General features: G+C 58.2%; 2 protein-coding genes and 1 long non-coding RNA gene across 10 annotated transcripts; 2 read left to right on the top strand and 1 right to left on the bottom strand.

Annotated features, from left to right (window-relative positions):
- Positions 1–267: 267 nt before the first annotated feature.
- EXOC3L1 (exocyst complex component 3 like 1) lies at positions 268–5,561 on the bottom strand. 6 transcript variants are annotated; one of them, XM_073796923.1, is made up of 14 exons: positions 5,384–5,561; positions 5,036–5,182; positions 4,649–4,824; positions 4,348–4,567; positions 3,192–3,804; positions 2,995–3,112; positions 2,734–2,859; positions 2,534–2,634; positions 2,221–2,331; positions 1,346–1,475; positions 1,102–1,224; positions 850–1,017; positions 649–773; positions 268–575 (listed from the first exon to the last, which is right to left on the bottom strand). In XM_073796923.1, exons 1-14 carry the CDS (start codon positions 5,493–5,495, stop codon positions 386–388), a joined length of 2,460 nt encoding a protein of 819 aa, XP_073653024.1. In that variant the 5' UTR covers positions 5,496–5,561; the 3' UTR covers positions 268–385. The 6 variants fall into 6 exon arrangements, with proteins under 6 accessions (XP_073653024.1, XP_073653025.1, XP_073653026.1 ...); XM_073796924.1 differs by having other exon boundaries at positions 5,036–5,083; XM_073796925.1 differs by having other exon boundaries at positions 5,036–5,213; positions 5,384–5,513.
- On the top strand, positions 456–1,944 carry LOC141277253 (uncharacterized). Its single transcript, XR_012328328.1, has 2 exons — positions 456–588; positions 1,083–1,944. It is a non-coding gene; the product is annotated as an uncharacterized lncRNA (long non-coding RNA).
- Positions 5,562–7,529: 1,968 nt separating the features above from the next.
- On the top strand, positions 7,530–14,102 carry E2F4 (E2F transcription factor 4). 3 transcript variants are annotated; one of them, XM_033845382.2, is made up of 10 exons: positions 7,532–7,714; positions 8,131–8,240; positions 8,382–8,543; positions 8,865–8,908; positions 9,617–9,678; positions 9,907–10,204; positions 10,699–10,896; positions 12,766–12,813; positions 13,026–13,070; positions 13,174–14,102. In XM_033845382.2, the coding sequence occupies exons 1-10, from the start codon at positions 7,580–7,582 to the stop codon at positions 13,287–13,289; spliced, it is 1,218 nt and encodes a 405-aa protein (XP_033701273.1). In that variant the 5' UTR covers positions 7,532–7,579; the 3' UTR covers positions 13,290–14,102. The 3 variants fall into 3 exon arrangements, with proteins under 3 accessions (XP_033701274.1, XP_033701273.1, XP_033701275.1); XM_033845384.2 differs by having other exon boundaries at positions 7,533–7,714; positions 10,759–10,896; XM_033845383.2 differs by lacking the exons at positions 12,766–12,813; positions 13,026–13,070; positions 13,174–14,102 and adding an exon at positions 11,306–12,759 and having other exon boundaries at positions 7,530–7,714.
- Positions 14,103–14,292: the final 190 nt, after the last annotated feature.

The raw sequence follows: 14,292 nt of genomic DNA, 5'->3' as shown, positions 1-14,292 counted from the left end.
GGGCCAGGCAGAGCCGGAGGGGGTCCACCATCGGGTCACGCCCCTGGGTGGGGTGTTGTCTTAAGCCCGCCCCCTCCGCCTCCATAGTTGGACTCAGCAGTCGCGCGGGAGACGCGAGCTCGCTGCTGGCGCACGGACACGTGGGGATGTAGTCCGCATACAGCGGCGGGAGCCCGGGTGCTTGGAAAGCAGCCCATATACAGGTCTGATGCCGGGATAGGTGGGGCGCAGACGTATTTCAGAACTAGAGACAGGATACCTTAGGTATGTCACTGCACTTGGAACCCCTGACCTTCGCGGGGACTTTTATTTCTATCCCCCCTTCTCCAACGCACACAATTCAGGCGTACGGGGGCCGTGGCTTTATTCTGGGGGCAGCCGAGGGTCAGGCACAGGACCCCGAGGGGAGGCAGGAGGACAGCGGGGGTGCAGGTGCTGGCACGAGGCTGAAGAGTGCGCGTCCACCCGCTGGGGGCGAGGGCTGCGGGCCGGCCTGCAGAGAGCTGAGTGCGGCCAGGCGCTGCTCTCGGGACACGTCCCCGCGCAGGTCCAAGAGGGCGGAGACGTGATCCTCGCTATGGAGTACAGGTGCGTAAGCCCCGCCCAGCCCCCCCGGGTCCCTCCTCCCTTCCCAGCCGGTCTTCGCACCTCACGTCGGGAAATTGTTGCCGCAAGCCTGCCACCTCGAGACCAAGCAGCGTGGGGTCGCGGAGGTTCAGCAGCTCCCTCAAGGCGAGCAGCACTGGCGCGCACTGAACGCTCTCCTCCAGGCCCTGAACACGTCGGGGTTGGTCTCTCTCCAGCCCTCGGCCCCTACCCAACCACTGAGACTCCCGCCCATCTGCTCACCCAGATTCTCACCAAACCGAGGAAAAGCTCCCGAAGCTGGGCGGCATCGTGCCGCAGGCGCTCGGCCGCCTGGGTCCGCTCGTCAGCACCGCGGCACACTAGGCGGCCTTGCATCAGCGCACGTAGGTACTGCAGCACCACGGTACGCTCCGCCTCAGCCAGCAGCAGCTGCGGGGAGCACGATCAAATGGTTCCAGGACGCTTTTCCCATGGGCGCTTTCCCCCCTCCCCAGCCTTCCCCCGCAAACGCACCTGGACCGCAGGATCCCGCACGTGTCGGAAGTCCTGGCAGAAGCTCGCGGTCCGCTCGCACACGTCATCCAGCAGCTCTGGGCTCGACAGCCACCGGCGAGAGGGCAGAGCAGCGAATAGGGGCTGGAGCGGAGGTCAGAGACGCGGCTGGAGGGACGATTCAGATCCGGCATTCCCCGCAGAGACCCCCCCATGCATACGCTGTATCTCCTTCTCCCACCCCCATCTCCGTCTGAAGCCTCACCTGTAGCTCCGCCAGCAGCGCCTCCAACACCAGGCGGCAGATCCTCCTCTGCAACTCGTCCAGCGCTGCCTCCACCGGAGCCAAGGCCCCTGGAGCCACCCAGTCGGGCTGCAGGACGGACACGGAGGAGCTGGACCGACCAAAAGTACGGCTTCAGGACCAAGGCCAAGGCCCGAGAGGCCCTCCGTTGTCTAGCCACTCGGGCGCCACCTAGTGCCGCAAGTGTGTTCCGTGAGGGGGCAAGAAGGGCGGCTCCCTGCACTTCTGAAAGTCTGGGCCACGGATTGACGATGGGAGTGGTGGGCTCAGCGAACTAGAAGGGACATAGGCCAGCTGCACCTGCCTCTAATTCGCGGTGTGACCTTGGGCAAGTCATGTCTTTCAGTTTCTGTTTCAGTAAGGGGAGAGAGTTAATCCCAGTCAGGAGGGAGTCAGAATCATCGTTAATTTGTTTGTCCTCTCTGCCCCCACCCCAAAGAACATGAGACCCAAGAGGAAGGGAATGTTTTTGTTTCGTTCACAGCTGTAATGCCAGGCATAACCTGGCACAGAGTAGGGCCTTGATAAATATTTGTTGAATGAATGAATAATTGACACTATGTGCCAGGTACTGTGGTAGGTACATTTTATGTTATCTCATGTGATTCTCAGAATGTCCATTATTACCCATATACTACTGATGACAAAAGCAAGATTCAGAAAGATTAGGTAACTGGCCCAAGGTCACACAGCTAGTAATTAGTAGAACTAGGATAGGAACCCCAGGGCTATGTGAGTCCAAAATTCCGAAAGGCCTAGGGTGAGCTGGGTCCATACCTAATAGGTGTTCAGTCAGGGGTTAGTGAAGGTGGGGTTCGGCAGGGGCCTCCTGGTACCTGAGTGCTGATTGGTGGTTGAGGGTGGCCAGTAGGTAGGGCACGTAATGAGGGGCCGTTGCTTCCCCCCTGAGGTGGTCTCGGGAGAATCGGATCAGAGCATCACTGAAGCTGCAAAGGGCAGAGGCGGCTCCTGTATCTGCTGTCACTCTGTGCAACCCCAGTCCTTGGTACTCTGGCCCCACCTCCAAGATACCCAAGGCCCTGTTTTGAAGGAGCCCTTTTCCACAGGTGTGTCTTATCACTCAGAGCCCCTTAGCGCTGCCCCAGGATCAGGGCCAGGGGTTGGGAGTGGGTCAGTGCCTTGGCAGACCTCCTTAGGAATGCGCTCAGTTCTGACAGCGCCATGCCATGCACCCGCCGCTGCAGTGACTCACTGACCATTCTGGTCACGCGAATGTTCTCTTCCAGGATCTACAGGCAGGGATGGGCAGCCATCAGCAGAGTCCTAGTCCTGCCCTCTTTCCCTTTCCCTATGAGAGCTGCCCCCCTGCCTTGCCACTTTTCACCCACCTGCAGCACGATGGCTGGCATTGGTGAGTGGTAGAAGCCAGATGGGTCTGTGTCAGGCTCCTGCTCTCGGCCCCACTCAGCTACATCCCCGTCCAATGCCTTCTGCAGCCACTGGGCCACACTTGCCTGGGGAAAGGGGCAAGGTGCAGCAGTATGTAGCAGGGCACTGACACTGCTAGAGACAGGTGGACATGCGACTCCACAGATACAGGCCCACAGCTGGTCGCAGAGCTGCTCTGAACCCAGGCCCCAACTACTCACCTGGACTTTGGCCACAAATATTGCCTCCAACTGCTCGATGTTCTCCAGGGTCAGGAGGGGCTCCAGATCAGACACATCAGCCTCGGGCCCTAATTCCAGGCTCCCCATCATTTCTGGCCTAGACATGGGTAGCCCAGTGTTACATTGAGCCTCCAGCCTTTGATGAACCCACTTCCCATTGCCCCAGGGACACTGACCCCAGGTACACATGCAGTGCCCAATGCAGCAAGGTGAAGGCATCGGCAGCTTCCAGCTGAGGCCCTTCCAGGAGTTGCTGCAGGCAGCGGCGCAGGCCGCTGTGCAGGGTGTGGGCCCACAGCCGGACCACGTTGTAGTGTGGTGGGCAGCAGGGTGCTACCAGTGCCTCAGCTGCGGCCAACTCTGCTGGTAGAGCCACCCGCAGAGCCTCCAGCCACTCTGCTAGTGCCCCTGGCCCAGGCTGCAGAGGTGTCCCAAAGTGGATCTGCTCCAAGCCCTCCTGTAGTGCCCGCAGACAGCGCTGCCGCCAGTCCCGGGCAGCCTGCTCCAGGGAGGTTGTGCGCCCAGCGTCCACTTCGGCCACACGCATAGCAGCCACCAGCAGGGCTGGATCCTCCCGTGCCAGCCGCCCTGCAGCCCCTGCAGCCGCCTCCACAGCCTGGCCCAGAGCCTCAGCCAGAGGGCCCAGCCCCTCGAACACTGGCAACTCCAGGCCCCCAAGAGGTGCCCACGTCTCCTCTTGTAGCTGCTCCAGTTCCCGAAGGCTCACATATGCCTCCAAGAGTCGCTGGGCATCAATCAGGGTCTGTGTGTGGGCCAATGCAGCAGGCACTAAGCGGGGAGAAGAGGCAGCCCTGGGTCTCAGCCTTCCCACCTGTGCAGTGGGTATAGCAGTAGATGCTGAGGCCCTGGGGCTGGGGTGATGTGTAAAATATTTAATTATCAGTACAGTAGAGCATTGGTCAATCTGAAAGGACCCAGGGAAGGGCCTACATGGTGGGCCAGGGGTAAACCCTTGAGCTGATGGAACATGAGGAAGTCAGGGATCTTGGAGGGAAGGCAGGGAGGAACTGCGGGGAACATACAAGTGGCTATTCATCCACCCCGTTAGGGAAATAGTTTAGTAAATTAACAGCCAGGTTGGCCAGAGCCACTTGGTGTCAGTCCTGACTGAGACATCCCATGCTTGGGAACCCCAGAATGAACTAATATGCACCCTTGCTTCATATGCCATTTGAAGCCTGAGTTACTGTCTGGGAGGTCGCCCACGTGTCCATCCATGCAATCTCCCACTGGCGCCCCAGGCCCTTGATCAGTGATGGTGTTTGTCGACTACCTGTCGGAGGACTGCGGCCTAGGGCCCTACACACTCACCAGCTCGCAGCCGGGGCAGCAGCTGAGACATGGCCTGCAGTTGCTTGTGTTGCACAACCTGCTCCCGCAGGGGTTCTAGGGTCTGTGCAGCCTCAGCCATACCCCAGAGCAACCCATGAGCCTGGCCCAGGGCTTCGCGGGCTCCCTGCACCGCCTCAAGGGCCCAGGCCAGCTGCCGCACACCGGTCTTCACACCCTCCAGGTATGACTGCACCACCGACTGTGGGAGAGAGGCAGCCAGTGAGGCCTGGCCAGTCCTGCAGCCCGCCCTCAGCACTCCTGCCTCCTGCCTGATGCCCACCTTGATGCGTGCTTCCAGGGAACAGGTACGCTGCACCTCGCGGCTACGGTACTGGCCGAGCCTGGCCAGCTGCTCTGGCCGGTAGAAGATGCCCGAGGCCCACTTGAGTGCTGCACCCCGGGCCAGCTGCTCCGCCCTCTCCTGCTCCGGCCACTCAGGCCCTGGGCAGGAAGAGCCTGGGCAGCCGCGTCAGTTGGGCAGGGCCTGCAGGAAGTGGCTGCCAAATCTGCTCCCCTTCCTACCCCTCGGCCTGTCCCCCAGGGCAGTCCACTCCTCTCCCTGCCCTCCCTATAGAGCTCCAGCCAGACCTGGCAGGGAGGACCAACCCCACCATCCCCATCTTTCTTGCCACCATCCCCCCCTCAGCCCACCCAGAAGGGCTCATACCAGGGGGAAGTGCGGGCTGCATTTTGTCCCTGGTTGCTGAGTCCATGGCTGGTGGAGCCGGAGCGGAGGTAGGAATAGGGGCGAAGGTCCAGGTTAGAGCAAGTAGAGTGGGAGCGCCTCTGAGCTGCAGCCTCCGTCTAGGCCCCACTGAGAAGGAGGAAGGTTCTTGCCCAGCCCCCTCCGGAAATGAGAGGGAGGTGGGTGTGATGGGAAGGAACCTGAGACACCTTTGCCTGCCGGGTTTCTCAGTTTTGCCCCTCAGATGCAAGTGAAACAGGGTAGGCATGGGCCTCCACTGGACACCGCTCCTGCTCTGAGTTGCAGAGGACAGTTTGATATGGAACTCACCAGGCTTGGCCAGGCGTCCAGTTCTCCCTCCTCCACAGATAGCCTTGGCCTTGAGGATGGCCCTCTCCCCTGGCCTTCTTGGCAGAGCTGGGTACTCCCACCACTGGCTCATGAGACCCACACCTCAGCATGCAGCAAGAGACTTCCTCTCCCCAAGGAAGCCTCTGTCCCACCTCTCTGCCCAGGAGCTCCCTCCTCCCTCCAAGGTCCCGCCCTCTCCAAGGCCACATGCAGAAAGGAAGGAAGCTGAGTCTCTGGTACTTTATTCCCAACAGGAAAGAGCATCTGCACTGTGGGACAGAGTGGGGAGGGCTGGGCGCCACTTCCTCGCGGGGAGGGGGGGTGTACTCCCTGTGATCATTGAGACTTGAGCAGCCTATGCAGGATCTGTTGTGCTCAGGATACAGACATGAACTAGATGGCCCCAACCTGGATGGAGAGCGAGGTGTGCAAATATGGGTGTAGGCAACATCACAGTGTGACAACTGTGTTGACGGGCCCTTCAGAGGTGGGTGTGCCTCTGCACAGGAGCAAGAGATGACAGGCTGTCGTGAAGACGGTGTGTGGTAGGTGATCGCAGAGACAGGTGGAAGGGCTATGAAAGCTATGTTTGTCTTGGGAGTTAAAGGGAGCCATGGAAGGGACTACTAGGTAGTAATAATGTAGTGGACACTGGCTATTACCCGAATCCACCCTTCAGGACAAAGATACTTGTTCCCCCAGCTGCCAGAAATGTAGGCTGCTGAGGTCTCACAGCTGAGTCTCTCAGTCAATGTTAGGGTATAAAGGCCAGGTACCCTTGCCTTGGAAGGCCTTGGAAGAGTCACCCCAGTTTCAGAGCTCCGAGTAGGATGGGCCAAGTTCTCTGTTTTAAAGATTTTTTAAAAAAATAAATTTGCTTATTTTATTTATTTATTTATTTCTGCGGTACGCGGGCCTCTCACTGTTGTGGCCTCTCCCGTTGCAGAGCACAAGCTCCGGATGCGCAGGCTCAGCGGCCATGGCTCACGGTCCCAGGCGCTCCGCGGCATGTGGGATCTTCCCGGACCGGGGCACGAACCCGCGTCCCCTGCATCGGCAGGCGGACTCTAAACCACTGCGCCACCAGGGAAGCCCAAGAGTTTTTTGATGTGGACCATTTTTAAAGTCTCTATTGAATTTGTTACAATATTGCTTCTGTTTTACGTTTTGGTATTTTGGCCGTGAGGCATGTGGGATCTTAGCTCCCTGACCAGGGATCGAACCCACACCCCCTGCATTGCAAGGCAAAGTCTTAACCACTGGACGGCCAGGGAAGTCTCTGAGGCCTCTATTTTAACTGCATAGCAGTTTAATTCTCCTCTCTGCCCGATTCTGCCTGTCTTACTCCTTTACAAGTGTGGCTTCTCAGTAAACTTCTTGCAGGCACATCCCTGTTTCCCAAACAACTTGATCTAAAGTAAACAATAATAAATAATGACAATGTTAAAAATAACGAAATGATACTAGCAAACACACAGTCCTCCCACATGCCAGGAACAGCTCTAAGCGCTTTACATATATTTACACATAGGTAAACATGTTTGCACTGGTTGAAAAGTGGTTATAATCCCATGGCTTCTGAGCACTGCAGTGTGGAGATAAGAGAAAGATGAGGCTGGGGTCAGGGAAAGAGAGTGGGGATGGAGACAAGTGGACAAGCTAGATGTAGTTAGTGCTTGCTGTTTGGCAGGAAGTGAAGGACAGCAATAGGATGGGTGATCCCAAACAGTGTGGCAGCCTTTAGGAGCAGGTTTGGGGAAACACACTGGGTTCATCAGGCGGCACAGTCTCCTCTCCTGAGATGCGGGTTGGGGTAGAGTTAGTGGAGTTGCGGCAGGTTGACCAGCCCGTAAGGTTCCAGTGGCTCCTCCTTCCCTGCTGCCGGGGCTGCCCAAAGACTTCCTCCACATCCTTCCGTAACAACGCTGGTCTCCGGGGATCCTGGGGTTATTTTCGTCCTCTTCGGCGGTTGGACAATTGTTGATGGTCCCCGAAGTTTTTCGGCTGTGTTCGCAGAGGTGAATTGTGCTGGATTCCCTGGGGGGGTGCGGAGCGGAAGCGGAAGCGGAAGCAGCGATGCTGGCGCCGGCGGCCAGGAGGCCAGGAACGGAAGCGGAAGTGGCGGCGGCGCCGGCCTGGCTTGGCCTGGCTGAGGGGAGGTGGCGGGAGGGCGCTATGGCGGAGGCCGGGCCACAGGCGCCGCCGCCCCCGGGCACCCCAAGCCGGCACGAGAAGAGTTTGGGACTTCTCACTACCAAGTTCGTGTCGCTTCTGCAGGAGGCAAAGGACGGCGTGCTTGACCTCAAGCTGGTGAGGCCCGGGCTAAGGGGCGACAGGGGGGAAGGTGGACCAGGCCTGGGCCGGTAGCGGGAACCCCCGGGGCGGCCCAGCTGAGCCCTCAGAACAGGCCGCCATCCATGTGCTTTCTCACAGGAGGGAGGCCGGGAGCTGTTTCATTCATTCGGCCGAGGCCATTGGGCGTCAGCTATGTGCCAGGCTTGGGGCTGCAGGTGTTGGTCCTCGTGGCCCTCCCCGGCAGGTGTGGGGAGAAGAGCATCAGAACACCAGCTCAGGCGGCGCCAGGCCTCTTCCCGCCCCACAGTCCCGAGCTGCTGTAGTGCCTGGGAGGAGGGTTGGAATCAAGGCCACCCCCTTTTCAGACTACTCCAGACTAAGTCTCACCTGAGAGTGGGGCTGAGCATTCCCCACTCTCTTCTGCCTGCCAGGCAGCTGACACCCTAGCTGTTCGCCAGAAGCGGCGGATTTATGACATTACTAACGTGCTGGAAGGTATCGGGCTGATCGAGAAAAAATCCAAGAATAGCATCCAGTGGAAGTGAGTGGGGGCACCAGGGAGGGCAACGGGATCTCCTACCCAGAAGCGTCAGGGGTGTGGGGTGGAGGGTGCAAGAGAGAGCAGGGGCCGTGGGACCCAGAGTTCCTGGCAGCCCCTCTCAGCTCCACTCCCCGGGCTCAGGGGCGTGGGGCCTGGCTGCAATACCCGGGAGATCGCGGACAAGCTGATTGAGCTCAAGGCAGAGATCGAGGAGCTGCAGCAGCGAGAGCAAGAACTAGACCAGCACAAGGTGTGGGTGCAGCAGAGCATCCGGAACGTCACAGAGGATGTGCAGAACAGCTGATATCCTCCTGGCAGTCCCTGCTCCAGGGGAGTGGGCGAGGGGCCCTCTAGTCCAGCTGGGTTTGCTTGTGGTCCACTAGTCCCTATCCCTCTTGGGAGGGTGGTCCTACAGCTCCTGGCCAGGTTCCAGCCTCAGGCTCCCTCCTCAGAGCCTCTCGCCCACCAGTCTTGGACTGTGATCCCTCCCCATGTAGACCCCAGGCCTCAGGACTTTCTTTGAGAGCATATATGTCAGACCTCTGCTGGAGAGCTGGGTCTTCTCTGTGGTCAGCCATCTGTCGCCACGGGCAGGGTATCAGCCGTTCTCCTTAACCCCCACACCTTGGCCTACGTGACTCATGAGGACATCTGCAGATGCTTTGCTGGTGAGCAGAGCCTGGGTAGGGGGAGATGGGGGTGGGGATGGGTTGAGCCACAGCCCTGAGCAGTGGACTCAGTGCCCAAGAGATTTCTGTCTCTTAAGAGGGTTCCTGGGGCCCGCCCAAAGAAGAACCAGACAGGGTAAGTCCTGGGTTTGAGGGTCACTGGGACCCTATGGAGGCTAACCATACTGAGAGGGTACAAGAATCCTGGGCTGGGTCCCTGGGTCAATCCCTACCTGCATCGTCCCCTAGGTTTGGCTTCTCACGTGTGACAGAAGCATACAAGGGAGAACGTGTGTTTGCATGTTCATGTATGCTTGTATGCAGGGGGCAACGGTGCCCACTTCCAATCTACAGTTAGTTTAGTTGCCTTGTAGGTACAGGAACTGCTTCTTGTTCATCTTGCCTCTCCCAGTCTGGTTCAGGGGAAGGGATGTTGGCCTTGGCTAGAACATCTACGCTTGGGGAGCAGCCCCGTCAATCAAGTGAGGTGCCCATGGCCAGCAATCTTTTGCTCTATGTGTCTGAACCCAGATTTTCTGATTGCTGACCCCTGGGCTCTTAGGAGGAGAAAAGCTTTAGTTCTCTGCCCCAGCCTACTGTCCAGCTCCTCAGAAACCATGATCTCCTTCCTTACTCTAAGGGATAGGCACTCCATTCTCAGTTCAGATTGATCCCGTGGGCCTTGATCCATCCTCCTTGTCATCCTAGGAGACACCCTCCTTGCCATCCGGGCCCCATCGGGCACCAGCCTGGAGGTGCCCATCCCAGAGGTGGGTGCTCAGCCCAGCCATGTGGGGTTGGTTGAGGGCGGGTGCTGGCTGTGGAGCCCGATAAGTCCCGGGTGGGGCAGGTAGGGGGAGGCCTGGGGTTTGAGGTTATCTAGGAGAACGGGCAGCCTAGGGTGGGAGAGGACACTGGCCCTTGCCCAGGGTCAGGCAGGAGCCGGGCCTGCTTCCAATTCCACCTGTCCTCCACCCCACACCCTCACCCACCGGTAGGGCCTCAATGGGCAGAAGAAGTACCAGATTCACCTGAAGAGCATAAGTGGCCCCATCGAGGTGCTGCTGGTGAACAAGGAGGCATGGAGCTCACCACCTGTGGCGGTGCCTGTGCCGCCACCCGAAGATCTGCTCCAGAGCCCACCTGCTGTCTCTACCCCTCCGCCTCTGCCCAAGCCTGCTCTGGTCCCGCCCCAGGATGCCTCACGCCCAAGCAGTCCCCAGGTGACCACCCCCAACCCTGTTCCCGGCAGCACCGAAGCCCAGGGGGTGGCCGGTCCAGCCGCTGAGCTCACAGGTGAGGCACAATGGCGTGGTGGTGATGGGGTGATTTCTGGGGCCCAAGAGGCAATACCTCTGTGTGATGGAATGCTGTACTCAGAGTGGAAGGGACCCTGTGGTGTTCTTTCTCCTGCTCCCCCATCCCGCAGGCCTCTCCTTGCTAGTGCAGCGAATGGCCCTTGTTAACAGGGAAGTTCTGACTGTGTGAAGGGGCATTAGTGGTGGCAGTTTTCCCCCAGATCTGCCAGTGTCACAGTTGCCCTGGCAGCCCCTCTTGAAGTGTGGTCACAGGGGCCATGTCCGTGAGTCTCCCTCCTGCAGGCTTCATGCCCTTGTCTCCTTCAGTGACTGATTTTCACGTTACCTTTTTGGGAGTGATGGGCAGTGCCTAACTTTCCTTGGGCCTAGGAACTAGGGTGCTAATCATCCTGGCTGTGGCTTCTAGCAGGGCCAGCTTCAATACCCTGCTTCCTGTCCCCAAGTGACTGGGTTTGGGGGATGTGGTTGCAGTGAGTGCTATCCCTGGAACCGATAACAAGGACGGTGGTGAGCTCAGCTCCCTCCCGCTAGGCCTGACAGCACTGGACACCCGGCCGCTGCAGTCCTCTGCCCTGTTGGACAGCAGCAGCAGCAGCAGCAGCAATAGCAGTTCATCCGGACCCAACCCTTCTACCTCCTTTGAGCCCATCAAGGCAGACCCCACAGGTGGTGAGTACTTGTCCCCTTGGCAGCAGTGAGAACCCAGCCTCAGACAGTCCTAGGTCAGAAACAGAGTTGGGCTTGGAACCCAACTCTCCTATCTCCTCAGCCAAAGCTGGCCAGCCCCCTGCCATCAACCAGAGCTCTGCCAGCCAAGGTGAGGAGCCTGGCCTCTGGCTTGGTGCTGGTGCCCCTTTGCCCCCTTCCTGGGCTGACACAGAACTCCCTGGCCCTCCCTCAAGCCCTGCCTGCCACCCCTTGGACCCTGGTCTCAAGGAAGGTGTGAATGCTCTCCTGGGGAACGGGCTGTGGTATGGCCCTCAGGCTCCAAAGGTGGGCAGTATGTTCTTAGGAGAGGTGGTGTCATCTGCCGGGTGTCTCCTCTCCATCTTGTGACTTGAGTGTTTGCTTTTTCCAGGACTCATTCTCCTCGGCCCTCAAGCACTGCTAAGTCTCTCCTCGTTAAATGACACTTCATCGCCTGTGTCTCTCTCTTTCTTCTTCCCTATATCCTCTGTGTTTGGACTCCTTGATAAAGTCATCTCCATTCTACTCCATACGCTGGTCTCCTAGTCAGCCTTCGGGTTGCGGCAGTCAGGACCCCAAACCCCCACCCCATGCTACACCAGTGCTACTCTTGATAAGTTGCCCAGCTCTGACAGCCAGCTCCAGCAGGTTTCTGGCCAATTTGCTCTGGTGCTCTCCTGCTCTGTGTTGATGCTCTTTTTTCTCCTTTGGCATTAATGATGTCAGCTCTTGGTTCTTCTCCCTTAATTGGTTTCTTCTTCTGACCTCTCCCTGGCATGGCTTTAAATCTGGTTTCCCAGATCTCTGGCTCATTCCAAACCTGTGGAGGGCCCCAGTTCTGGGTAGATGAATCCCAGCCTCCATCTTGCCTAGGCCTTTTGCCTGAACTTTACCTCTTGTGTCCACGTGCCTTCCTCTGCACATCCAGTGGGCACTTCATTCCCATGTGTCCTCAACTGAAACTTGGATTTCCACCTTTGTGCATACCCGACCACTGGCCCTAGTCACCCAGGCCTGACACCTGGGGTCAACTCCAGCTCTATCTCCTCCTCCCTTCTTGTCCTGCTCCCCACCCCACATCAGCTTAGTGAGTTCTCTTGCAGACATCCCCCATGGATGGCCTCATGTATCCTAACACTCAGGATCACTGCCAGCCACCTCTATCCTAAGTTCTTCAGCATCTTCTTCACCCCGACTGACAAGAATCTGTTTGAAACACAGCCTGACTGGCATTTCTCTGTTTACAAAATTACCTTTAACAGCTCCCAAAGGTCTGCTGGATAAAACCAGAGCCCCTAAACCTGGCATATGAAATCCCTCGTGATCCAGCTCCAGCACTCCTTTCCTCTGTTTCCCATGTGTGTCCTCCTGGTTAGACCTTTGTAGCAGTGTCATCACCCTGTAGCACTATCCCCTATTTAAGAGTGCCTCCTCCTCTGCCAGGTGACTGGCCTGGGCTGTGGTCTCTGAGCCTGGCACCAAGTAGGTGCTTAGCAAGGGCAGGGATGGACAGGACATCCTCTGTCAGACAGGGCATCCTGCATCAGACAGAGTATCCTCCATCAGACAGGGTATGTACTCTGAGCTTAGAAATGGAGAGGGTGTGCTGCCCTTCTGCCAAACCACTGAGTTAGAAGGGCTGTACCGATTACCTACAGTGGTCCTTTGGCACCGAGGAATTCAGGTCTGGTAGGGGAGACTTGCAGACAGTGCCGGCTTGGTCTGGTGCAGGGCCTACATCTCAGCTGTGTGGAGCCCCTGGGTGGGTGATAAAGGATCTGGGGAAGTGGGGGCTAGAGTGGGACCAGGCTGGATCTCTGTGCCCTTGAGCATGGCTTTCTTGTCTTTCAGTTCTGGAGCTCCCCAAAGAGCTGTCAGAAATCTTTGATCCCACTCGAGGTAGGGCTGTGTTCTTCCCTGGGGCTGGGGTGAGGGGCACAGCTCATTGGGTGTTAGGGCCGTTTTCTTGCCCTTCTGAGGACCTTATGATTGTGCCCGGTACCTGGGCAAAGGGTAAAGTTCCTGATGGTGGCTGGGTGGTCCCCTTCATGGGCTTTGGTGGGTGGAGAGGCAGGAGCCAGAATGTAACTGAGCTCTCCCTCCATCCCCAGAGTGCATGAGCTCAGAGCTCTTGGAGGAGCTGATGTCCTCAGAAGGTAGGTGGCCCAGGCAGGAGGGGGGTGAGTGTGTGTGGGCAGGGTTTGGGTGTCTGCTGGGTGGGGTCTTGGCCCTGGGGCCTCAGCCTGTTGCTCTCTGCAGTGTTTGCACCCCTCCTCCGCCTTTCTCCACCCCCTGGAGACCACGATTACATCTACAACCTGGATGAGAGTGAAGGTGTCTGTGACCTCTTTGATGTGCCTGTTCTCAACCTCTGACTGACAGGGGCATGCCCTTTGTGGCTGGGACACAGACTGTCTAACCTGGGGGCTGCCTGGGGACCTCCCCCCACCCCACCCCTACACAGCTTGAGAGCCGTAGACTCCTGGCTTCCCCAGCCTTCCCTCACTGCACAGTTCTGGCCACAAGTCCCACTCCTGCACCAACACCTGTTCTGTGCTGGGAGAGCAGGGGAAAGGGGCTTAGCCCTCTCCACTGTGGAGCCAAAGTGTTTGCCACTCCTTTTTGGAGGCCTTCCCCTACCTGGTAGCCTCCCCCGGCCCTCCCAGAGTTCAGTTTCAGCTGCCACCCAGTGGCACAGATCCAAGGACCCTCCATCACCCTCCTTAGGGCAGCGCGTCCAGCCCCACTGCCCTGTACCTGCCAGCCCCTCCCCCTCCAGGAGGAAGCATGGGGTGGGGCTGGGCACTTGCCAGCACCTAGCCTAGCCTCCTTCACTTCTCCCCACGCGGATCACACAGCTCCTTCTGTACCGCTCGTGTGCTCCCTTTTTGCTGGACCTTGGCCCTGAGAACCTGTTGGGGCGGGCAGGTTGCTAACAGGAGGAATGGAGATCTCTAGCTAGGAATCTGGTCGGGAGAGTCCCTGAGGATTGGCCCGGCCTCCCTCTGCCCCACAGTCCCCCTCTTGTTTATTCATTTATCCTCATTTAGAGCCATTTGCAGAGATTTAGAAAGATTTGCAGTAACGAATGGATTCCTATATAAAGATTATTTTTATACTTTTTGCAACAAAAGGAAATTGTAATATTTGTACAGTGTCCAAATGAATAAAGACCATGCCTAAGGCTGTCTTTGATCTGGTTCTTTCAGGGATCCTCCCTGGGACTGTGCTGGATTGGTGGTGGGAACGGGCGGGTCAACTTTCTGGAAAAGGTGTGGCGGTGCTGACAGCCCGCCCTCCCCACCCCCACCTGCCGCACCTTGGGGCGGGGCGGGGCCGCCTCTGCGGGGCGGGGCGGGGCAGGCACCCTCCTACCCT

The sequence above is a fragment of the Tursiops truncatus genome, chromosome 19 (genome assembly GCF_011762595.2).
Source record: "Tursiops truncatus isolate mTurTru1 chromosome 19, mTurTru1.mat.Y, whole genome shotgun sequence".
NCBI lineage: Eukaryota > Metazoa > Chordata > Mammalia > Artiodactyla > Delphinidae > Tursiops > Tursiops truncatus.
This window is presented reverse-complemented; position numbering and strand designations above follow the sequence as displayed.